Source organism: Anabrus simplex, chromosome 5, assembly GCF_040414725.1.
Source record: "Anabrus simplex isolate iqAnaSimp1 chromosome 5, ASM4041472v1, whole genome shotgun sequence".
NCBI lineage: Eukaryota > Metazoa > Arthropoda > Insecta > Orthoptera > Tettigoniidae > Anabrus > Anabrus simplex.
Genome location: NC_090269.1, coordinates 36,963,399 through 36,990,563, shown reverse-complemented (window position 1 = coordinate 36,990,563; position 27,165 = coordinate 36,963,399). Strand labels below are relative to the sequence as shown.

At 39.2% G+C, this 27,165-nt stretch overlaps 1 protein-coding gene across 2 annotated transcripts in view; it reads right to left on the bottom strand.

The window, feature by feature from the left end:
* Window positions 1–27,165, bottom strand: part of LOC136874297 (DDB1- and CUL4-associated factor 11) — a 169,078-nt gene that overhangs the window by 73,433 nt on the left and 68,480 nt on the right. For both annotated transcript variants that reach the window (XM_067147937.2, XM_067147938.2), the window contains one exon: window positions 25,257–25,416. In XM_067147937.2, coding sequence (XP_067004038.1) covers window positions 25,257–25,416 — 160 coding nt within the window. The remainder of the gene's footprint in view (window positions 1–25,256; window positions 25,417–27,165) is intronic.

The window sequence follows — 27,165 nt, the reverse complement described above, 5'->3', positions numbered from 1 at the left end:
TAATTTGGAAGATTTTTTCTGTTAGATTTTACAGTACCAGCAGCGTCTGTCTGAAACTCATTGAACTGATTGAAGAGTTCCAGGCTACTGTATCCCTTACTTGGAAGAGGTTTGGCTAGAGCAAACACAACTTTTGAGGGCTTGTTATACTGAGAAATATTTACCCCACTAACCTCATTCAATAGCTCAGTTTCCTTGCCTGTGTACCAAAGGATTTTCCACACATATCCTGTTTTAGCCTCACCTGATTTGAAGGATTCCATCCCAAAACAAGCCTTCTTCTTCTTCTTCTTCTTCTGAATGTACATTTTCCACCCCAGGCCACCTTTCCAAAGGAGTAAACTTTCGTCAATAGATAGACGATCATCTGGCAAATAGGAAATTTTAAATTTTGATACAAGAATGTCTAAAACTGGCTTCACTTTGTAGAGTTTTGAGGATACTTGCCGATCGTAAGCCTCAATATTGAAGAAATGTAAAAATTTCAGAAAAAGGAAAAAAAGTTCCACGGTCATGGTCTCGTAAAACACGGGCATAGCAAACAATCTATTACTGAAAAATAATGAGATAGCTTCGGCTTTTGAATTATACCGAGGAAAAAAGATCCCAAATAAAAGTTTTATTTTTTCCTTGTTACTAGGAACCCAATCCCTCTCTCTGCTTCTTCTTCTTCTCATTTCACCTGTTCCTATACTAGCTTGTATTGACTGCTGAGCGTACAGATTAGTTTTCTCTGCAATACGTACGGACAGTTCACCATAAAAAAATTCTCAAATATTTTGTCCGGTTCTTTTTTTATTTAAAAGTTTGCCCTGAATTCCACTTTGGCTGTCCTGCATCTCCTTACATCCCAGTCACTAGGCGGAATAGCAGGCAAATCGCTCTCACTTTCTGACTACTCTCATCGGAACTCGAACTTGGCATCTGCCCACGGCATCTAGGCAGCAGGCCTACTCCGACGGAAGCATTTGTGCTTGGAGCATCTAATAGTGGGATCGTTTCACCATTAGTATATAAACTAGAATCACTGCAACTATCTTCCTCACTGAGTCCGAGAATATCCTGTATATCATCACTCGGAAGATCTACAATTCTTTTCGACATGTTTACAACAAACAGGAAATGCTACATGTAGAATTAAAACATATCACAAGAGATATTTATATACTGTCACAGTGTTTACGTGGAGCAGAAAGAGGTGAAAAAAGGTGCTGGGTGGAATGGGTCTATCTACTATGTTACCGTGTTTTTGTGGTAGTTATGCATGAAAGAAGGTGCTGGGTGGTGAATAGGTCTCAAGCTACTAAAGTGAAATTAATTTTAAAATTTAACAAGGTTATATTTTCTTTTCAAAATTAGGTAACAACAAATAGAACAGGTACTTAGTAGCCGAAACACGATTGAAAAATACATTTACATAGGTACCCCATTTGGGGCTTCAAAAGTCAGAAACATAATTCTTGAGCAATGAGCCCAACCTTACAATGAACACCATACAACAAAGGGGCCGAAAACCCCCAAACATGCCAGAAACATTTGCTTCCAATTACACCCAAAAAGCCTCCTTGAGGCAGAAACACAATTTTCAAGAAAGGGCAACTTCCCCCTAAAATACAAGCCTATCATAGGCCACTCCGAACTCCACCTTTAAGCTGTCCTCCAAGGACATATACACAGGGGTAAAATTCCCAACCTACTGAGGTCTGTTAAATGACAAGAAGGTTAATGCATGACCTCTAAAATACAATTTGAGAGGAGGCGAACTTGCACTCCCAATACACTTTGCTTAAGACCTACTTGGCCCTAGGCCGTTAATACAAGGGCTAATCCCATACTAAAGAGGTGACTTAAGAAGAGAACAATTTGTTTTACGTTAACGGAGAATAGGTTGAGAAAACTAAGTTCACCTCACAACAATATGAGTGGGAGCTCGAGAGGGTTAGCACTCTCTATCCCAGTATGAAGCTTTAAAAAAGAATAGATGAAAAGAGTAGTTACATTTTAGGAAAAGGTTACATGGTTGAACGCTTAGAACCCGCGCCGAAAGTTAAACTGCTGAGCTAGCAAAGAAAGAAGTTATAAATCGGCCATTACCTTGTTGTTGACCGCTGCCGAAGAAAGAGGCGCTTCCCGCCCCCTGCTATGTACTTAATACACTGAAAGATGGAACAGAAGTGGCGCAGAGACCCAAAAATCAGCAGTTTATATCCTCTCGCGGAAGGTTCTAGGCGTTAGGGGAATGAAAACACCCGCCCACAATAATTTTATTGGCTAGGGTACAGAAACATATCCAAGTTGGGGGAAAATACATCAGATTGGTCGGAAATTACTAAAAGAAATTCGGGATTGGATAAACCTAAAACAAGGGGAAAAGGAGGGGTATACAGCCAACTTAAACAATAACAGAAGGAAATTTAACAAGAAACAAACATTTGAAATAAAAATTTCTCCAACAAAATAGTTCTTTGACTCCGCACTAGGGTGCACTATTGTTGATCTTCAGTAGTGTCCTCTAGGAGAGAAAGTTTACACTTCTTACTTCAAGCGAAACAAAAACACATCAAAAATGACACAGTTCAAAAACTCAAAATTTTCCACGTGGTGACATCTTCTGAGAAGGTAAAGAATTAACAGCGTAGATAAAGTTCAGACTTCCTCCAGCAGAGGAGTTTCACCTGGCGCAATTTTTAAATTAGCGGCGTGGAGGTGTACCGCCCGGTACAGACCTCCCCCCCCCAAAAGTTCCTCCAGGGGTGACACATGAAATCTGTTTGAAACAAGGTCCAAGTTATGCTGTGGATATGAAGATTGATTGCAGAAGCATTTATAAGATTTCTTAATTTGGTTTGATTCAGTTTCAAAATTTTGTTGTTGCAGATGAAGTAAAGTCTTTATATTTGTAGAAGTTGAATTTCTGAAGATAACTTTTTATACTTGAAAGTGAAGGAAAAAAAAAAAAAATTTCAAAGTCCACCAAATATTGCAGTTGAATTCCCAAGTGTAGTCATTACTTATAGTAACTGTTCATGTAGTAGATGGTGATGAAGTGGGATGGCCAGACCGGCCGTTGCGGCTTGCGTCCAAAGGAGGCCGCTCGGACCCCTCAAGTACCCTGAGATACCGCTCGCCCGCACTATGAGGGGAGCAGAGGTGTTGAAGCACGCCGCGCCCGCGGTGAACATATACAGGCTGCGGGCAAGTAGCAGGTCGTGCGCCGCACATCAGCCTTGGACGGGAGGAGAGCTCCGGCTCGCCGTGCACATGTCGTCCTCGCTGGGGCCGAGGGGGCACTGAAACATTAAAGCTAGGCGGCAGAATATTGTTGGACCATCATCATTTTTTTGAGGGCACAGGCTTGGTGAGGAGGTTGAGGGGTCAACGGCGTGCAGATATCCATGGCATTTACTCAAATCAAGCCACAGTGTGTATTGAAGCAGGAGACGGGAGCGTGGTAATGGCCGAGGCAAGGACAGAATGGCAGTTTAACGGATCGGGGAAGGTTTTACAAATGGCTTACATATAAGACAAAATATTATAGAAGGGGCAGAAAGCCTTAAAAGTTGAACTCAAAAAAAAAAAAAATAACCTTCCTATTCCTTTCAAATTATATGAAGCAAGTTGACACAAAATTTACACTGGTTTCACCTGTGACAGGTGAACCCTAAATATCCTCTCAGTGGCTGGATTGCTTACTAACAACGTAACTGGCGTAAGAAAATCGAGAATGATGCATGGCCCATGAAATCTGGGGGCAAGCTTGCCCGCGGGAACAAAATTCTTGACCATTACCTGGTCACCTACATTCAAAGTGGTGGGTCTCCGTCCACGATCATACCTTTCCCTGACCTTTTCGTGAGACACTTTAAGATTGGCTTTAGCCTTCTTCCAAAGATCTTTAATATTATCCGGATCTATTGTCTCGGGTAGAATGTCACTCAGAGACCAGAGGTTAGAGAGCGGCGAGTTGGGAACAAACTTGAACATCAAAAAAGCTGGAGTGAATTTATGTGATTCATGAACCGCTGAATTCAAAGCAAAAGCTAACCAATGCAGGGACGTGTCCCACCTGGAATGATCATCATGATGATAGGCAATCAGTGCGGACCTGAGATTACGATTAACCCGTTCAGCCAGAGATGGTTGAGGGTAATAAGCAGAAGTAGTTACATGAGAGATGGATAAGTCAAAACAGAATTTACGAAATAAATTAGATGTAAAAGCCTTAGCATTATCAGATACAATATATTGGCACGGACCAAAAGAAGCAAAAATAGAATTTAGGCAAGTAATGGTGGACTGAGCGGTAGCCAGCTTAGTCGGAAATAACCAGGAAAATCTGGTAAAACCATCTACACATACAAAGATGAATTTGTTGGCATTTCCCTTCGACTGGGGAAAGGGTCCTACATAATCAATATACAGGCGTTCCATGGGGCGCGATGCTTGATGCGAAGACAAGAGGCCTACCTTGGTGGACATGGTTGGTTTACTAATCAAACAGGATTTACAGGCCTTTACTAGTTCACGGATTTCACCGTCCATACCTTTCCAGATGAACATTTCACGAATCTTTTCACGAGTTTTAAAGATACCAAGATGCCCTCCTAATGGGGTCTCATGATAATACTTGAAGATCATAGGTACAAGAACCGCTGGAACAACAACCTTCATCATCTTATCATGCCTCGAAGGGCAACATAGAACACCATTCCTCAGAACATAAGGGACGACATGTTCCCCAGAAGAAAGGGTTTCCATTATCGGAGCCAGCGTCGGATCTTCACGTTGGTATTTCTCAATATCCCTAAAAAGCATGGGAGCATCTGTTAAGATGGCATTAACACCAGATAGTATGGACTCGGGAGGTGATGAACTGTCGATCGGTTCCTGGGTCTCGACGTCGTTAGAAAACATACGGCTGAGTCCATCAGCAACAACATTTTCGGTACCTCTGATATGCCTGACATCAAATTGGAAGGCAGAAATACGGATGGCCCAACGGGCTATACGACCAGTACGACGCGGCCTACCTAAGACCCAGCTTAAGGCTTGATTATCTGTCTCCAGGTCGAATTTGACATGTTCCAGATAGAGACGGAACTTCTCTAAGGCGAATAAGACTGCCAAACCTTCGAGCTCATAGATGGAATACTTGGCTTCTTGAGCCGACAATGTCCTAGACGCATAGGCGATGGGGCGCCTCCCTAGTTCAGTCTCTTGAAGAAGGACTGCAGCTACCGCTGACGACGACGCGTCGGTTTGGACGATGAATTTCTTCGAGAAATCAGGCATAGCAAGTACAGGGGCATTACAAAGTGCTAATTTAAGGTCTTCAAAAGCGGCTTGTTGAGAAGGTCCCCACTCGAATTTGATGCCTTTCCTACGAAGAAGGTTTAAGGGCGCCGCTCTATTAGCGAAGTTAGGAATAAACTTCCTGAAGAAATTCACCATACCAATGAACCTGGCGATACCTTTAATGTCCTTGGGAGGTTTGAAATCACGGATGGCCTGGGTTCTAGAATGATCGACTGCTACACCATCAGGTGACACAATATGCCCTAGGAAGGACATAGAGGGCTTAGCGAAGGCAACCTTGGACAACTTAACAGTTAACCCAGCCTTACGAAGGCGATCGAGAACTTCTCGCAGATGATCTAGATGTTCTTCAAAAGTCTCTGAAAATACGACGACATCATCCAAGTAGTGATATAAGTACTCAAATTTGATGTCGGAGAAGACCCTATCTAGTAGCCTAGTGAGTACAGCTGCTCCGGTGGGGAGCCCGAAAGGCACGCGGTTGTATTCATATAAATTCCAGTCCGTGGCAAACGCTGTAAGGTGTTTAGACTCTTCGGCAAGGGGAATTTGATTGTAGGCCTGATTTAAGTCCAAGATAGTAAAGAACTTGGCCTTACGAAACCATGAAAAGCAAGAATGAAGGTCAGGAAGGGGCACAGATTGCAACACCACCTTCCAATTGAGAGCCCTATAATCAATGACAGGCCTGAAGCCTCCTTGGGGTTTCGGAACTAGAAAAATAGGCGAAGAATACGCCGACTTAGAGGGCCTAATAATACCATCCTTCAACATCTGATCGATAATTTCTTTCAGAGCCTTCATTTTAGGTGGAGATAGCCTATACGGTGGAAAACGAACAGGAATCGAATCCGTGACCTCAATTTTGTATTCGATCAGGTCAGTAACACCAAGAGTATCAGAGAACACCTCGGGAAACGACTGACACAATTTGCGAATACTATCAGCCTGCTCCTCAGGTAGATGTCTAAGGTCTAACAACATCTCATCCTGGGTAGGCGAAATAGAAGAACATGATGCAGATTTACACTTTAATAGAGGAATGCTACAATTAGAGGCAAATTTGAAAGTGCAAGACCTACTCTGAAGATCGAGCACAAGACCAGTGTGAGAAATAAAGTCCGCTCCCAATATAATGGGGCAAGACAAGAGCTTGGCCACAAACAATTTAACTCTCCAAGTGAATTTAAAAATACGAATTTTGACCAATAAGGAACCTAGAATTTCTAATGGGGATGAATTAGCCGAAACATATTGCACAGGAGATGAGACATAGTCAGGTAGTTTACAAACAGATTTCAATTTAGAATACCATTCAGCCGAAATAATCGAACAAACACTGCCTGAGTCTAAGAGAGCTGTAATAGGCTCGTTATTTAACTCAATCTTAAGAAAAGGAATCGGTGCGGGGGAATCCGCCGCAATCCTAAGACACTCTTTGGGACCTTCAAAAGATAAATTAGAAAATTGCTCGTTCTCTAAATTTACAACCTGTTTACCAGGGGCTGAGTCTCGGGAAGATGGATTAGTTGACTCAGCCGAAGCCACTAGTCACTTTTTATTATTGGCATAGGTAGAATTTGCACCAGAAGTTGAGCAGGAGGGGGTGCTATTCGAGTTTGGGCAATTCTTGGAGATATGTGAGAAAACCCCACATTTAAAACAGCCTTGTGCTGAACCAGCTCCATTATTTGCCCTACTAGTTTTGACTAATGGACATTTATTGCGAAGATGGTCAGGCGACCCGCAAGCATAACATTTACGGGGTGTGACTGGTCGGCGAGGTGGAGGCCGAGTGTTACTAAAGGAAGGCGGGGGTTCTTTCGCTACACGCAAAGAATCGGCGTATCTAACTCCTTCCGCTGAGACGGCCAACGCTTCAAGTTCAGAGAAAGTTTGCGGGCACGCCGCGAAACACAAGTATGACCTATAAGATGGTGAAATGCCTTCCACAATAGCCTGTACAATCTGATCTTCAGGAAAATGAAGGGCAAACACCCTAGTATAAAACTTAATATCTTGGATGAAGTCTGCCAAGTTTTCATCCAAGCGCTGTACACGGTAATAGTACTTCTGAATAAGGGAGGACCTGGCCCTAGCCGGGATGAAGTTAGCTAGCAAATGGGCATGGAAATCCTCAATAGATGATTGCTCGGCAATGGCTCTTACGATTTTATCAGAGAGAATACCAATAGCATACGGATAGATAATTTGCAAAATTTGACATGGAGAAAGAGAAAACACAAGGGCATGATCCTGAAATTCAACCAGAAATCTTAAAAATGAAATTACTTCACTGGTGGTATTAACCGAAAACTTAGAGATACCTCTGAGCAACATTGCCAATGAATGAGGCAAGCTGCTAAACCCGGGTGACATAGTAGGTAAAGGTTTCAATGGCAAGGAAGTTAATTCAGAACGGATGTTACTCAACGATGCACGGCGTTCAGGCTCGTTGTCCAATGGGGCAGAGATAGTTTGGGCAGCAATGGTTTTCCTATTTACTTCTCCCTTAGGAGGTGCTTCCTCGCTACCTACATTCACTATGGTGGGTTGATCAGATTTGGGAGGAACTTCCCCAGTTAACAATTGCGTGACCTTGCTAGATAATTCAGACATATTTTCAAGCAGCGTACTAGCTTCCTTCTTCTGAACGTCATTCAACTTTAGAGACAACAGATCGTTAACTCTATTTGAAAAGTGATATAGCCTAGCTTGCACACGCTTAATTTGATTGGGAGAAGGATCATTTTCATAAAAAAAACTAACTACAGAAGCTAGCCCAGTAATATTCTCCGTGATCGTGGAAAGAGAGTCGTCAATTTCTTTCTCTCCCAAATTGGGGATGGAAATGGGCAAATCTAGGGACTCTCTAAGCTTGTTAGTGTCTACTGCAACCGTGCCTCCAGATTGCACATTTCTGATAGTTAATTCATAGATCAACTCCTCTTTGCGCAAATAATTAAGATGGAGAACATCGCGAGGGCCTGGCATGATGACAGAACAATTTTGAAAAAGTCAAAAAATTCCAGCAACTGAGAAAATGGTTAGAGTTCGGATCAAAACAATGTGTAGCCGTCAAAAGGGGCTAAATTGAGACCCATTCAACCACGCTCTGCTACCACTTGTTACCGTGTTTTTGTGGTAGTTATGCATGAAAGAAGGTGCTGGGTGGTGAATAGGTCTCAAGCTACTAAAGTGAAATTAATTTTAAAATTTAACAAGGTTATATTTTCTTTTCAAAATTAGGTAACAACAAATAGAACAGGTACTTAGTAGCCGAAACACGATTGAAAAATACATTTACATAGGTACCCCATTTGGGGCTTCAAAAGTCAGAAACATAATTCTTGAGCAATGAGCCCAACCTTACAATGAACACCATACAACAAAGGGGCCGAAAACCCCCAAACATGCCAGAAACATTTGCTTCCAATTACACCCAAAAAGCCTCCTTGAGGCAGAAACACAATTTTCAAGAAAGGGCAACTTCCCCCTAAAATACAAGCCTATCATAGGCCACTCCGAACTCCACCTTTAAGCTGTCCTCCAAGGACATATACACAGGGGTAAAATTCCCAACCTACTGAGGTCTGTTAAATGACAAGAAGGTTAATGCATGACCTCTAAAATACAATTTGAGAGGAGGCGAACTTGCACTCCCAATACACTTTGCTTAAGACCTACTTGGCCCTAGGCCGTTAATACAAGGGCTAATCCCATACTAAAGAGGTGACTTAAGAAGAGAACAATTTGTTTTACGTTAACGGAGAATAGGTTGAGAAAACTAAGTTCACCTCACAACAATATGAGTGGGAGCTCGAGAGGGTTAGCACTCTCTATCCCAGTATGAAGCTTTAAAAAAGAATAGATGAAAAGAGTAGTTACATTTTAGGAAAAGGTTACATGGTTGAACGCTTAGAACCCGCGCCGAAAGTTAAACTGCTGAGCTAGCAAAGAAAGAAGTTATAAATCAGCCATTACCTTGTTGTTGACCGCTGCCGAAGAAAGAGGCGCTTCCCGCCCCCTGCTATGTACTTAATACACTGAAAGATGGAACAGAAGTGGCGCAGAGACCCAAAAATCAGCAGTTTATATCCTCTCGCGGAAGGTTCTAGGCGTTAGGGGAATGAAAACACCCGCCCACAATAATTTTATTGGCTAGGGTACAGAAACATATCCAAGTTGGGGGAAAATACATCAGATTGGTCGGAAATTACTAAAAGAAATTCGGGATTGGATAAACCTAAAACAAGGGGAAAAGGAGGGGTATACAGCCAACTTAAACAATAACAGAAGGAAATTTAACAAGAAACAAACATTTGAAATAAAAATTTCTCCAACAAAATAGTTCTTTGACTCCGCACTAGGGTGCACTATTGTTGATCTTCAGTAGTGTCCTCTAGGAGAGAAAGTTTACACTTCTTACTTCAAGCGAAACAAAAACACATCAAAAATGACACAGTTCAAAAACTCAAAATTTTCCACGTGGTGACATCTTCTGAGAAGGTAAAGAATTAACAGCGTAGATAAAGTTCAGACTTCCTCCAGCAGAGGAGTTTCACCTGGCGCAATTTTTAAATTAGCGGCGTGGAGGTGTACCGCCCGGTACATACTATATCAGAGATTAAGTTAAAACTTTAAAAATGAAGGTTATATTTCTTTTGAAATTTCAAACTTAACAATCTTGATACAAGAATTGGAAAACACAAGAATAGGGAATTTAACCGATTTGGGCTCCAAGCCCCTAATTTCCAACTTTACAATATCACCAATTAGCGTTTACATAGACAAGGAGAAATCTTCCGAAACGAGCACCTTGCTTCAAAGGTTACAAATACGGCCTTCCAAAGGCAGCAAGACAGCAATCTCATTAAGAGCTTACATGCTCTCCAACATTAACCAAGGAGACTGCGCTCCCAATTTCTGGCCTCTCTAGGATATCAACCTGCTGAAAGGAGATTAAAATCCAACTTGCAATTTTACAATTTAGTACACAGGGGTAAAACTACGGGCCTTCATGGAAAAGAAAAACAGGTTAAATTACTGACCCGAACACAAAATGAGTCTAGGCGTTCACTCGCGCTCCTATTAAATTAAATATAAAACCCTAATTGGGCTCTCAGCCCGATGATGCAGAGGCTAATCCCAAGCTACTGAGGTGACTAGAATGAAGGTTAATTAAATGCTTTACAGAAAAGAGAAACAGTTACAACATCGTAGTCACCTCAAACTAAGTTGAAGGGGAACTCGAGAGGATAACGCACTCTCTATCCCCGATTTACAGTTGAAGTCTTTATGAAATTTTTACATTAGCCGAAAGAAGGTTTACATATTAGAAACCAGGAGGTTACATAGTTAGAAATTTGAACCTTCCCCTTGTGTAAGTCTGCGGAGGTAACTACAGAAAAATAAGACTAGTGGCCATTACCTTGGCTGTTGAACTGGCTGGCGAAGAATAAGGCACCCCGCCTCCTGTCTTAACACAAACTCTCAGAAAGACGACGATCAATAAGACCAGGTAGCCTGAAAAGGCTGCAGCTTATATACCCGAGGGGACTGTTCAAGAGGGTTCTGGACTAAATCCGGACACACCCTCCAATTTTTATTGGGTAAACCAAAAACCTACAAGAAGCCAGTGATTGGCTGAAAAATATTTACAGAAAATTAGTGATTGGCCAGATTCCAAAACTGGCGGAATGAGATAAAAGTGTTGCAAACCTTGAAATAACAAAAATAAATGAAAGTTACTTTAGTTGAGAAAACATAATGACACAAAACTTTAAATCATTCATTATTTTACCTTGCACCAGAGTGCATTACCTCAGTTTTTTGTAACATATATGGAAAAACATCCTGACGTAATCCACGATAAAACCAATAAATACAGACAGTTTAGGCAACTTCACAATAACAAAATTACTCCATAATTCAATGGTGACATCTTCTGGTCAATGTCCCAACTTTATGCTGTAGCTGTTTCAAAATTTTCTTTAAGGCACTTTTTTTTTTTTTTTTGCTATTTGCTTTACGTCGCACCAACACAGATAGGTCTTATGGCGACGATGGGACAGGAAAGGCCTAGGAATGGGAAGGAAACGGCCTGTTCTATTGAAAAGGAGAGGGGACAAACTGCAGCCTTGCCTCACTCCTTTCTGGATTGCTGCTTCTTTTTCAAAGCCCTCGATTCTTATCACTGCAGACTGATTTTTATACAGATTGTTCTCGGTATCTGATCCCTATCATCTTCAGAATCATAAATAGCTTGGTCCAATCAACATTATCGAATGCCTTTTCTAGATCTACGAATGCCATGTACGTGGGCCTGTCCTTCTTGATTCGATGTCTGGCTCCATGGCTAAATGGTTAGCGTGCTGGCCTTTGGTCAGAGAGGTCCCGGGTTCGATTCCCGGCAGGGTCGGGAATTTTAACCACCATTGGTTAATTTCACTGGCACTGGGGCTGGGTGTATGTGTCGTCTTCATCATCATTTCATCCTCATCACGACGCGCAGGTCACCTACGGGTGTCAAATCGAAAGACCTGCACCTGGCGAGCCGAACATGTCCTCGGACACTCCCGGCACTAAAAGCCATACGCCATTTCATTTTCATTTACCTTGTATGAAAATGGGAAACCACGCAGAACCATTTTCAGGGCTGCCGATAGTGGGGTTCAAACCTACTATCTCCCGGATGCGACCTCACAAGCTGCGCGCTCCTAACCACACGGCCAACTCGCCCGGTGGTGCTTCTTTTAAATGTGCAGGGTTGAGGTGTACCTCCTGGTACATATACCAACAAAACAAATGAGAGCTGAAAACATTCACACCGAGACACGCAATGCTAGGCTCCATGCAGCACACTGACTGAACTTCTTGCACTAGCAATAGCCAAGCGCCACAATGGTTGTTCTTGGGCTACGCAGCTATGTAGCACAAAACAAGGAGATTCCCAGACGAGACCTGCTTAGATACACGAAGGTGAAAAAATTCTGTCAGATGGCAGCACCTCTTGGAAGATACGGAGAAAGTTCCAAACCTGCCGCTCGTTTCGTAATGGAGATTAAAAATAAAAACTTTCTGCACTTTACATGACGCGTGCCCACCAGCGGGCTCCCTCCAGCCCCGTCACCTGAAGTGAGCCTCACTCTACAGGTTAACATACACAGTTAAAGCTGCTTCTGCGAGACACCTGATACACTAGACAGTCATTTGGTAAAGACAAATACAGAAAAAAGGAAACAAACATACCAAAACAATTGTGGTTTTGGAATGCTTAGGCGATACCGTACATCGGTTTACAGAGACAAGAATGTTATTAAAGAGTACCTTTACTCTTCATAATGAAGTTCAAGTCAGATTGCTTATAAATAGCTGAGCATTGTTGCCGAGTTCAACACTTGCTTTTGTCTTCATGTCAATGCTGCCACTTTAACATTTGAGCAAAGTCAGATCACATTGTGAGTGAAATATCACGAAAAGGTTGCCGTTGCTCAAGAAAATTTGCTGTTTTGTACAAAATCAAAACCCACTCAGACAACATCCCAGTTTAGGAACTTGTGAAAATCAGGGGCATCTCCAGAGGTACAACCTCATATCTGAAAGTGAAGGAAGTGAACTCATAAGTTATGAGTTTCATTATGGTCTGTATTGACAACAGATCACTACTGAAGGGTAGAGAAGGGTCTACCTATTCAATACCATAAGCTTGTATATTGTCTTATAAAACTGGGACTAGTTTCGACCCCCTATATGTTGGGTCATCTTCAGCCACGCTACAACTGGAAGACATATGCACACATATAACCAATAATAAATTTAAAACTTTGGTATGCCACAATTTACAATCTTAATTTAAAACATTGATGAAGTCCAAACAAAACATTCAAACTTGAAACGAAATGACACATCTAAAATACTGTGGTTGATGCCGAACTATGTCGTCACTCCTACAGCAGCTGAATGTTCTTGAGCATGGCAGCTGAAACACATGTCTGGAGAAGGCATTTCTCAACTTGATTTTCAACGAGCAATTGTCCGAACTTATCTCACACACTACAAACCTGCTCCCTTGTTCAGCAGATCTCGTTGTTTTGGACGTAATGCAGTATGACGGTACGATGGAATGCATAACTGGCCTTCTACAATTCCAGGAGCGAAGAGAAGATGTGGGTCAGAAAATTGCCTTGCTGGGCCTAGAACCCAGTGTACCATGTGCAATGTACGTTTATGTGTAGTCTGTTTTACTAATTATCATACATGCAAAGGTAATAAGTAGTGTGTACTTGCCTTTCAGAATAACACCGTTAGTGGAGTACTCGTATGAACAGGTGACTTACCTTTTTACATACCGCTAATATGATTCCCCATACAGACCGATTGCCTCAAGATTTCGGTAGCTTGTGAGATTTTAGCATTATTATTTAAAATATAAATTCATTTCGTCATACAATTGACAACTCAGGTCATTTACAACCCCTAAAAAAATCATCCCTAGCACCAAAATTCAAACATCTATGTATTTTTAATAATTCTGGAACAACATCATTTTTGTAATATATGCAAATATTGAAGAAAAACTTGTATTCTGATGATTTACAAAAGAAAGTATTGAATGAAAGCATATCAGTAGCCAAATGCGGAATAACATCCAAATTCCTGTACATGAAACAAAAGACAGCAGCACTAAAGCCCAGTCTGCAATATATGGCACAGGCCTTTTCTCGGAAGTTTCGTGCCAAATAAATAAAATTAAAGGTTTTCTGGGATCTTCATATCCACATCATCCAACGCTAAAAGATACAAGCTGATTCTCAAAAACTAAAATCTTGGGCAGATCCAGGTTAAGAATGATGTGCCTCCATTTATTACAGTCTTGGTATGCTTGTTTTCTCTCTACAACATCCCAAGTTTCTCCACTCTTCTCTAGGTATTCTCCTATCTGATATATCCACCTTTTTCTAGGGCGTTCAAATGGTCTTCGTCCCAGAACGATATTTTCAAAATACTTCCTTGGTGTTCGAAGCACCTGAATCCACTAAACGTGTCCTAGCCACTTCAGCCTTGCAACACTCAGCTTTTCTTCCATAATCAGGTTGACCTGCAGGTCTCTTCAAATCTGATCATTCCGAATTCTGTCTTTCCTTGTTTTCTGTACAGCTGATCTAAGGAACTTCATTTCAACAGCTTGCAGTTGATTTATTTCCCTTTTATGCATGATGCAACTCTTCAGACTATACGTCATGATGAGCAGGAGATTAAGACTTAAAGAGGTCTGTTTATGTTTCTTTTGTTTTTCCATTTGTTCCTTCATTATGTTTTAGCACATTTTTAGCTTGCATGATGTAAATAACTTTACACCCCCCCATTTCACCGAAGATGGCTCAAACGAGTTGAAACATGTTTGAATTTTATTACTTCATCTAATGATGGAATTACGTTATGAATTGAATAGGAGGATACATTAAATTTTTCCTTTGTGAAGTGAAAACCGTCAATACGGAATTATTCTAATATCTTGTAATTAAATTTTTTATGCAAATACGGACATATAGTTCGCATTTATAAGAAAGTTTTTCCTTGATATTTTACTATTCATTTCATTATTTATAATTGTAAACACTTGTTTCTTTGTCTTTATCATAATTATTTTTACATTCAAACCTAACTTTTAAGATTAATAGCAAAAACGTTTTAGCACGTTTCCTCTTTACAACCTTTTTTTTTTTTTTCCTCGGTCCCCACAAAAACGTCCTAACCAGTTTTGACTGCATAGTCAGTTTTACTTACTCTATGTTTTCTGCACAGTGCTGCCAAATTCTACATCATGATGCAGTTAAAGGTTGCCTCATGCATTTGATTGAGTAAAATTGTCAGTATCACATAGTTGAGTGATTCTAGAGTGAATGGAACTAGAAAATATTAAACATTTTGCTTTGTGTTTAATCATTTTCACACCTCTGTATATATAGCGCCCTGTGTGAAGTGCTGAAAACCTGTTCGGCAATACAATAGAAGAAAGTAAAAAATAAACATCTAGCCCTGGACACAACACAGAGGTTTTACAAGTACGAACATTTGATGAAACTTGTTCAGTCTTCAACTAGAGCTGTCAAAATGCGCTGTCTCCTTCCAATTGTTGTGGCCACTCTCTGCTTTATGATTTTCAAGGATTTCCTACATGATACTAGCCGAATGAGATGCTAAGATTGTGTCTTAAGCAAATTCACAGCCGATCGCTTTCTCAGTACAGTATCTACTTGCTCTAATTACCGTAATAATGGGACGTTAACATACAGATCCATAGGTATGTTGTAACTGCTTTTTTGAAAGAGATATTTTCTTGAAAAATCTTTTATTGAGGATTTAGTGCTGATGGGACTCAAATTTCTGGACGGTTGATTCAGGATATCATATCTTCGAAGAACGGATAATGCAAGATTTTTTACAACATGATTTAATTAGGATGCTTCTGGCACCACATAATTTGAATGAGTAATCTGCAAAAACATGGTTTCTGGAAATGGATAATCGAGGTTTCACTGTAATAAGATTTATATGATTGTAAATTTCAAAATGGAACCACAATGTAGTTTATCACTTGTAAAAGTTATAACTGTTCATTTCCAGTACCAGGATATCTTTATTATCATTAGCCTTGTGAACTAATGTAAGCAAGGACATATTTGTGGGGACTGAAAATATCTTAACGAGGAAATATGCCAGAAATGAAAAAAAATTATGCTGTTAAATTTACAGTTAGGTTTGAACAAAAGTAAATATGATAAAAACAAAGAAACAAGTGTTTACAGTTATAAATAATTAAATGAATAAAGGAACTGTACATTTTAAAAACACAAACATAGTAAAACATCAAGGAAAAATGTTCTTAGAAATATGAACTATGTATAACAGTATTTGCATAAAAATATAAAATGCAGAAAAATAATCAAGAATTTGATTCAGAGCAAAGAAACACAGGTTTAAAAATCCACAGAGTAACTTGCACATCATCACATGCGTGAAAGAAACATGTCTAAAGTAGACTGCTATTTCTTTTGTTCCAAATTACATACACGAGTGTCAACGTAAAAACTTGACATGCAACGTCGCACTACATCCATAGCTTCTTCACCTGCTGGATAAGTTGGTACTGCTGCGCAGGTCTCACCGGTTTCATTTTCATCCTTGGGATCTTGCTTGTTACTGTCCTTATCATTCATCAGTTGTTCATGAATTTTGTCTACCACCAGCACATTGCAGGTGGCAACATCGTCATCACACATTCAACATATGTGGCAAAATTTGCCTTTTCATCTGCCCCAAGCTGGTTACATTCTTCAACAACATGATCAGTGCTTTTCATTAATTCCACTGAAATCGGCTGAATGAAGCCCACTTCGCAGACACAGTTACGAATTGTGGTCTCGTTTACAGATTCCCAAGTACATTTTAAGGAATGCATAGTGTAAAAATTCAGATTTTACGTAAAGCCGTTTCCAGAAAAGTCAACCTGTTCTGCAAGAGCATCTTTCTATATTTCTGCTTCACGCTCCGGATGATGGCTTGTACAGTTCGCAGAAAAAAATACTACACAAACATTTGTCACATAAGATGTATTAATTGGATGTGCAGCACATCGGTCAATGAACAATATGATTTTCTTCTGCTGTACTCCCATTCTGGCATAAAATAATAGCAAGAAGTTCTCAAAAATTGATGACATCATCCAAGCATGGTATTTGCCGTATACTGGCATGGAAAGGTACGTACATCCCTAAATTGCACGTATTGTTCCAATTCCCTATTATAAGCGGTGCCAATTTCTCCCTACCACTCTTGTTGCAGTATAATAGCATTGTTAGTCTCTCTTTATTCAGTGTACCTCCATGGCACTTCTCATCCTTGAATGCATACACTTTATCAGGAAGAAGCTGGAAAAATAGCACTGCTTCATCTCCAATACTATCATCACTACTATAGTCCTTTAAGACTTCCAGCAGCGTCGTATCTTTCAAAGTCTGAACATTATCGATACTGACACTGGCAGCATCCCCACGAGCAGATTTCTATGGTAGTTTATTCGTTTTTTTAAAACCTTCAAGCCACCCATTAGATGCCTTGAAGTTACATTATCCCATTTTTGAGTTGGCCGTGCAGTCAGGGGCGCGCGGCTGTGAGCTTGCATCTGGGAGATAGTGGGTTCGAATCCCACTACCAGCAGCCCTGAAGATGGTTTCCATGGTTTTCCATTTTCACATCACCTTAATTAAGGCCAGGACCGCTTTCTTTCAACTCCTAGGCCTTTCCTATCCCAACGTCGCCAGAAGACCTATCTATGTAAAGCCACCAGCATCATCCCATTTTGGCAGCTAAATGTGATGCATTTCCTCAAATCACTGTTCTGTCAATAGGAACATTTACAGCCCGAGCTTGTTTAAACCATTTCACCAGGAACATCTTCTGAATTTGGAAACTGGCTTTTACGAACAAATTTCTTTTGGTTGCTTACTCCTGCCAGATAAGTATCATCAATCTTCTTTCGGTTGCTTACAATTGTGTTTAAAGTCATCGTGAGAATCTCCAATATTTGGGCGATTTGCATCCATTTTTTCAATGAACTTTGATTTTTTGCCAGCTTTGTCCAGCTTTCTTTTTCTCCATATCTGAATGTCCTGCAAAACACTATGTGTAAGAAGAGTAGGCCTAATTTAAGTACGTTTCACTTATGAACGTAAAATTAAGCATGAACACGTCATCTGAACTATTGTTGCATGATCCAAACAACCACAGCAAATGCAGGCTTGGGACTGATGCTCCCTGTAGTTGTAGGCTAACACGCTACTGCGCTATTCATTCTGGAGCAGCGAAATTAAGTTCTCTACCAAATCCTTACCCAGGTCAGTCATGTGCGCAACGTGGCTGGGAATGCTAATTTATATTCCTTACGGCGGAAGTTATGAATGTACTAAAGAGTGACATAAATTCACTATCCAGGTTTCCTTAGCATGCATTTAATAGGATATGGACTGGGACTTTGGAATAATGGTGTATAATAACCAGGTAAATGCACTATAGAGAGACGTCTTAACCAGTTCAACTGTATTACTTATCAAAAAAAAATATTGCACTTGGATGAGGAGGTGCTAGTGTTTGTTTATTGCAGTTAATAGATGATATCGGGGTGAGCAGCTGGCATGTCAGTACAGCCACACATTAGTCTTGCATTACAGACAGAAAAAAATTAATTTTAAAGACAAATCTGCGAGTGCTACAAATGCAAAGCAATAGGGCAAAAAGATCACATAAAAATGAACAAATGAATAATACAATAAATGTAAGTCCACAGAACTACTGTATCACCAAGTACTGCTCGACTGACTAACTGAATTTAAAGATAAAAATTTCATTGTTCCGTATTGAAAAGTATCAAAGTTAAATTGAAATAATAAATATGGTAGTTCAACCTATTCAATACAAGTAAATAAGAGATGTAGAGATTACATTCTTATTTAATTAAAAGCGGAAAAGGTACCGGTTTCGACCCCAGTCTGGGTCATCATCAGCCGATTATAACTCGAAAAACAATGCATAAGTAAGAAAGAAGTTATCGGTCAAGTCCACACAATATCAGTTGAAGAGGCAATATAAAAATGACGGGGGTAGGCACCGTAAAATTCAGACGAAGTGGAATGTAAGTCACTTAAAAGAAGTAATGCGTAATCTTCCGAGCATCAGCACGGCACACGCAATGTTTGGCACTGTCTCACAATGTTCACGAAAAGCAGAGAACAGTTAAATGAGCCAGACTGCATACACCGTCAGGCACAAAGTCACAACACAATCCAAATATGAAGATCTAAAGTCATGAAGAAGCCAGAGATGAGCAGCTCAACCGAAGTAACTTGCAAGCTCCAGAAGATCGGCGCGGTGTTTACAACGTCAAGTGCTGTAGTTTCATACGCTGACGGAGATTGAAGGATAGATTAATGATCAAGTATTTGCTTAGTTCACGAAAATGTACCTATATATTGCACCCGTCCACCTCCCGAGTCCCAGACTAGCATTTATCTTAGGGGTGTCGGTTCATTATTTAAGTCATCAAATATAAATATAGCGGCATCAATGAACACGGGAATGAACGGAGCAATTAAAAATTAAAAATGGGGAAGGCTCGATTGTAAACTTGAATTTAAGGACTCCATGATAGGACTAGGAAGTGACTGTTAACTTTAAAAAGGGTACCATTTAACTACAATAAAAAGATTATGAGAATGGTTTCCTTTGAAATAATTTGCCAGAAGGAGCAGTTTATTACGCCATCCGACGTACGAAACTTTGATACATTTGGCAACGATATTTAAATTCCCACACATGTTACATAAATAAATCACTTGCTATACCGCAAGTGGTAACAATATGTTGCTGGGTTGCTTCTGAAAGAAATTACAAGTGGAGTATAACTTACGGATCGATTCCATTTGAATCGAACCGTTGTTCAAGGATATAACTTCCTTTTATCGGGAGCCCGAGCATAACCCATGTTACGGTTGGCTTCCCGATTTAACTAAGATGATGTACCCCGGCTATATACATTTTTCCGAGACCGGTACTCAGACTGGGTAACGTTTCTCGTGAATTATGAAAAATGGATTCCAGGACAATTCCTATCTTACGATGTCCAGCTGATGCCATACCAATGAATTAGCATTTACATTTTATTTACACATGATCTGAAATGTTACAAAGTAGCCTCAGTAGACTACTGCCACAGATGAGATAACGAGAAGCGGTGGGAAATACCGTGGCAATGACCTCCCATCGCATCGCGGGCGAAGTAAACAAACATACCAAGTATTACTGTAACTCCTCCCGTGCGGAAACCGTACGATAACGAGGTAACAAAATGACTATAATATTATCACTCTTATTATTCAACATAAGAGTAGAGGGATGTTGTCACCAAATAATTAAATCCACTATCGTTAGAATATTCATTTATCCACGAAGTTATCATCATTGAAATTATTATTATTATTAAATAGGTGACCCAAGATATTATTATATTTATTATTCACGTCACTCAATATTATTATTATTACTAATGAACCGGTCACTTCCGCCAAAACCTATTAAGATATCGGTCGCAATTATAATTATTTCCCTGATCAACCAACGGCATCATTACTGTTATTATTATGACAATTATTATTAATCTGACCGCGATGATTTAACATCGTCCTTACATTGTTATTATTATTATCGGTTGCATATTATCATTTAGATTCCCGTTTAACATCTTTATCAACGCTCAATTAATTAAGGCGGTCCAATCATTTATCTGCAATATTTATTATTATTATTATCACGACATCATGATTGTCATCGCTCGTCATTACAATGATTACAATATACGATCATTTATGTGGACTCAGAACTCTCATTATCCTTAGATCCGTAGTATCTCGACGAATAGCTGTGCAGTCTATTTATTTCGTACATGCTGTCACGGGTTCGAATTCTACCCGCTACGTAACTCAGTATTTCTCTGTGACACTGCCCGTACATTTTACACTCATTTCAATATCCTAAGTGTCTCTCGTACGGAATTTATATCCCTTTCTATCTCAATATTCCTTGATTCATTTATTTCTCACAGAATTATCAACTGACTTATTTATTTACTTCTGACATCATACGACCTTTTATTATCTGACTGCAGATTCTTTAACATTTTTCTATCTCATTTTGATCTACGCCTTAGTTCATTCTCCACAAATAATCGTAACATCTTGAAATTATATTTACCAAAATTTGACAATCATGGTTTCGTAATATTAGTCCTACGTGTTCCGGCTAATGAATTGCAACTTTAAGACACGACATTTACACGTAAAAAATACTGGACCGTAATTTAAACCACACGTTCATTAACATGTACGGATTATTAGCACCGATCTACATTTCAATGTTATTAATTTATCAAGTTAAATTACCACACACTTTAATTCCGAATTAAAAACGACCTCCCGTCATTAAATGATTTCCGACAAAATCAACACCTGATCACTTAAATTTTATTATTACGCACTGATCATTAAAAATTCCAATATCTCATGAATTATTATTATATCAAAATTAAATTAAAAAAAAAATTTCTTCAAAAAAAAGTAGTTTTATTTTTTTATTTATTATTATTATTAATTTTAAAAAATTTAATTTCGCCTGTTACACGGTAGTCCACTCTTAATATGTTTAACGCATAACCCCTTTTACAATTTCGATTTATTCTGGCACTAATCAACTCCAGATACGATTTACTTGGAATATTATTATTATAATCGCTTCTCCCAAATTTAACAACTTCACTTTGAAACTGTGAACATACTAATCAACAACAAAACACAACTGGTATGACGAAGCTGGACCTTCCTTCAATGTCATTACATAGCTCGTTAAAATGACAAACAGAAAAGCACATATCGGGTCTATTTAACTATCATAACCAAAATCAAATGTAAAGAAAATTATTCTTGACTACAAAGAAATTATGAATGCATGCATGACTTAACGTACTACCCTATATCTACAAAATTTACATCTACAACAAACTGAATACATAAAAAGACCCGATTATTTACATTGTTATTATTTACTACTGTCCGTGCTACAAATTTAGGATGGGGTCGTTAAGCGACTCATCTTGTTACAGAAGGTAACCAAGTGTAATCAAATTATTCCCATTTTTCCCATCACGATAACATTTCCCAAATATTATTTACAGTTTAGTACTCATCTTAGTTATCGGTATTCCATTACAGCTTTGCAGATGAGAGGCTCCTTTCGGCCCCTCTCTGCATTTTACTCCTCCATTCTTGATGGCATAGTTCCACAAAAGATTTCCTGGCACATTACCATTTTACACTAATATCTTAATTATCACAAAACTTCACCATTGAAAACGTTAACACTGAACACTTTAACGTTTATACAACAAATTAATATCCTAGACCCAAAAATTTAATATTTTACACTATTTTAATCTTCGTCCAATTACCGCACAATGAACCTGGACACGTACGACGAGGTGTCAACTTTTACGCCCGTCGCGATTTATGTCGTATGACGCGATGCGCCCGTTTCATACGGCCTTCTTGAAGTGTTCATGATAGCGGTTCGATATTGCAAAGTACAGGCTATTATTCCCTTAAAGTACTGTCCGTCACACAGTATGTTATTTACGTACTTATTGTGGTACAATTTATATTACTCTCTTACAGTGCAATTAATTTACTTCACTGATATTTATAGCTGGCAAACACTGTCCTACGTTAACTATTTCCAGTTCATGTTGCTTGAGCGCGATCACATTTTATAAACACTGGCGGATGCTCGCGCCATTAAATGTTGAGTTACTGTACGCCCGTAGAATTTGAAGTTAGCCGCGACCGATGGTTCACCTCCAGAGATTCATTTCAAGTGTGTTGGCGAGGATCCCTTGTCCCGTATATATGGATGAAGCTTTCCCTTGCGGATTCATTGACGTCATACCCCTGAGGGAGGGGGTGGAATTTTAATATCGGTACTTGCACTCCGAATTGGACGTTAACATTTACATCAAATTAATCCACTCCGCTAGCATATCTGCTGGATTAAATATGAACTCCTGGTGATCACAGATTTAGGAGATACGGGTGGATTTAGCTCCTCACATTTCGCGCCTTCGGAAGCGTCCCTTACAACGTGGTCTTCGTCCAGCCAATGAGATTCAAGCTGTCTGGTTTCCAAGAAATCCAGCCTTCAATTTATTTAATTTGCCAATAATTATTGATTATTTTTCCATGCGTGACATCTAATAAATTCATTACATCGATCCGTGTACTCACAATAATTTATTACTAATTACTTTTGAAGTTACGAGAATATCTCATCCATCATTCCTTAAAATGGTATCCTTGAGTCTTACATCAAATTTTTACGATTGGCCGGCAAGCGGTCACGTGATTTAAATCTCCACCTGCCCGAACCTAGGCTAGCGAATGTCCTCGCAGCCGCTGTAGCTTTCCATGACGTCACGGAATTTCCGTCCTGCCAAAAATATCCCAGTGCATTACTCATGTTGCGAGTTTCCTTTGTATCACCTATCCCCTTTCTCTTTCTGACCAAGACTTATTTGTGGACTCTGTATTTCCTTGTTCGCCAACTAATGAGATCCCCTGCTGTGAAGTAGCTAAATGTCGTTGTGTCGAGCTAATCCGTCAGGCTCCAGTCTGTCGTCCTTCCTCGCTCATATTTCGACACAGATGAAATATTTTCAACTACACTTCTGTATTTCAATAAATGTACCATATATTATTTTATCAATCAAATCATGATTGACTTTGGGCCTAAGTCACTCGGGTTCAATATATAATTACAATACGATTCAATATAACTGAATACGTAATTATGATCTTGAAGATTTTTAGAACAGTTGACGTGAAAAAACAATGGTGAAGAGAAAAAAAAGGTAAAAAGCGCAATACCGGAAACAAATGAAAACGTGTATGCACAGTGCGCTATTTCTTGAATATAAAAAATTCAGGTCGTGATTGAAGTAGTCAAAGTTGGCGGACGCAAGGCATGAGTTTAAATTTGAAAGTGAGGGCCCAAAATGAAGGTGGCAATGTAGCATTTTTTTTTTTTTTTAGAGGTGAAAAGAAAAATAGGATAAGTTAATAAAGAAAGAAGATTAGTGGATAAGAAAAGATTAAAAGGGTTTAAAGTTAAAAGGTGGTGAGAAAGGATAAGATAGGGATGAAGGAGGGGTAGTTTAGGGTGGGTTAGGAGGGTGGGTTACTGGAGGTACAAAATGTGGGTAAGAACTTTGTAAGGCATGGAAAATTGAATTTAGGTTTTGAAATTTAGAATTTTTGAGAAGAAGAATTAGGAAGTCAAATAGGATGTTGGGTTTTTCAGAAATGTCGTTTAAGTTGAAATTGGGGTTGAAGTATTGGTCAAGGTGAATAAAACAATTTTCAGTAGTGTTTAAGAGAGGATTTTCAGTAGTGTTTAAGAGGGGGCCTTTGTTAATGTATTTTCATGTCTTTTTCAGTATTGGTGAAATTGTGCTTGGAGTCATGGCTTGGAATCCTATGGCAGAGAATCTGTTGTATTTAATGGCGTTGATATGTTCGGAGTATCTGATGTTGAAGTTGCGGCCAGTTTGACCGATGTACGGGGAGCTGCAGTTGTTACATTTGAATCTGTATACTCCAGATTTTGAAAAAGCATTAGATTTATTTAGTGATTTAGAGTTGTGTAATATATCAAAATTTCTGTTATTGGTTCTAAAGGAAATTTTCATGTTATGTTTTTTAAGAACATTAGTTATTTTATAAGCTTCTTGAGTGAAAGTGAAAGTAGAGAATGCAGTGGGTTTGGTTTTGTCTTTAGTTGTTATAGCCACTGAATTTAGCGATGTTACGGATGGTGTTTAATTCATTATTTAAATCTCTTTTAGACATAGGGGTGTTGAAGGCACGGAAAATTAGGCTGTTTTAAGTAGCACGTTTATGTGATTGAGGGTGCGAAGAATCTTGTCATATTGTGGTTGCAGTTTGGGTTGGTTTTCTGAAAATTTTATATGATAAAGAAGAAGGATGTCTAGTAATGGTTAAGTCTAGAAAATTAAGAGTTTTGTTGTGTTCTGATATTTGCCTATAGCCGTGAAAAATCTGAGAAAGAAACCACACTGGGGTCAGCCACTCTCAGCACCAGAATTCAAATCTTGGTTTCCTCACAGAGCCTTCCACTCCCATTGTTGAGCATAACGTAGCACTTATAATTATGAATATAACTTGAATGAAAAGAGTTCTCCATCATACTCAAGATTAATTCCTAAAAATATAAATACTTATAGCCTGACTTATAATGCACTTCTACCAAAGAATACAACTCACCTTGACACGCACTAAGAAAATGATCACCATCCTTCGAGTATGACCCACAGAATGCTTTACTATGATACATGTCAACCGTTGACATTTTGTTGGGAAGGTAACTATTTGTAATCTTGCAGCAGTCTCCTCGTGAAAAGCAGTTCCTGCCATACATGCCTCTCTGTAACGAGAAAAACACACATAAATTATATGCCAGATATAAAATCATATGTTTAAATATAGGGGCTTGAAAGTGTGCGCTCATCAGCCCTTGTACTTACAGTGAGTATCACTCTGTAAGGAAATCTATGTTTTTGTGGTGTCTAGAATGTGTATTTGTATAAACTAAAATACAAACTCGTTTTTTACGGCTCATGCTCTCACATAACAAATATATGTGTCACTAATGGATGTTTTATAGAAGATTTTGTACTTGTTGAAACTTGTCACAGAGGTTCAAATTACCTGTGAGTGTATAAATGTCCTTAGTTCGGCATTTATATATCAATATTAATTGTCGAATTTCTGTTTTGATGCAGATACAATGGCTGGAGTGCTTTTGTAACTATTTGTAATTCATAGTATTTTGATAAGATTAGTGCACTACTGCACAGGTATTTGTGTAAGCACACCACACTTCAGAGTAGTCGTGCCATGTGATTAGTTTCTAAAACAAAATAAATATTTTGATCTGGCAGGTAGTAAGTCTGATGAAGGAAGTCTCACCCAGTCATAAGTTATGAATTACATACTGTGCAATAATGTGAATAGATGGATTCCTGATGAATGTAGGGGTTATACACATTTCATTAAATGTGTAGGAAGATTTACAAGTTGGTTTATAACATGTCAGTGTCAAATAAGGGTTATATTCACTCAAACAAGATATATGTTGGTCAAGACAAAGTCAGGGTAAGCTAGCAAGTAAGAATTTTCTGGATAATGGTTATTTCTTACTCAATGGCAATTGGTATTCAACATACCTTTAAAATTTAATAGATGTAACGAGGATAAGGGTATATGATTCAAAGTTCACCATAAAAATCTACCTAAGTAAATAAGTATGAGCATAAGTAAGTGAGGCTGTGGTATACTTGTGTAAAATGGCAACATATTAAGTACGCTGTTGATTTCATTTACTCACAAGAATCTGACAGGAAGACAGGACTAAAATGATTCAAACCTGCAGCAATGGTGGCTTAAAATACCACCACGGAGCCTTTATGAGACAAGGGTTCAGGAGAATAGGCATGCGTGCTCGAACACACACACATGGATATAAATATATATATATGAAAAGAACACAAGAACAACCTGAACAAAGTATTGGCGAATATCAAGCAGGATTCCACCCTGGTCGCTCGTGTGCAGAACAAATATTCAACTTGAAGGCAACACTTAAATACAAAGCATTGAGGAACAAACCAGTCATCTGCATTTTTGTTGACTTCAGGAAAGCGTACGACTCGGTTGATCGACAGTCTCTCTTTGTTATTCTTGAGGAACTCGGGCTTGACTCCAAGACCCTCAACCTCATCAAGGCAACACTCACTGACACTACCTCCAAAGTTAAATTCATGGGGGAAATCTCTGAACCATTCCCGATTAAAACTGGCGTCCGACAAAGCGACGGCCTATCTCCGCTTCTTTTCAACCTCGTCTTAGACAAAGTCATCCACGAGTGGGAGAAGACATTGAAAGACATGGGATACTGGCACCCCATACGACTAGGACGACCCAAAGACGGTATTAAGATATCCTACCTCGCTTTTGCAGATGACCTGGCCATAGTGACAGATGATGTAGTCACAGCCGTTAAACAAATTGAAACCCTTAGCGAATGTGCTGGAAAGTTTGGCCTACAAATTTCCTTTGAAAAGACCAAATTCTTCTGCTCAAAACTTGACATCCAAAATTTGAACATGACATA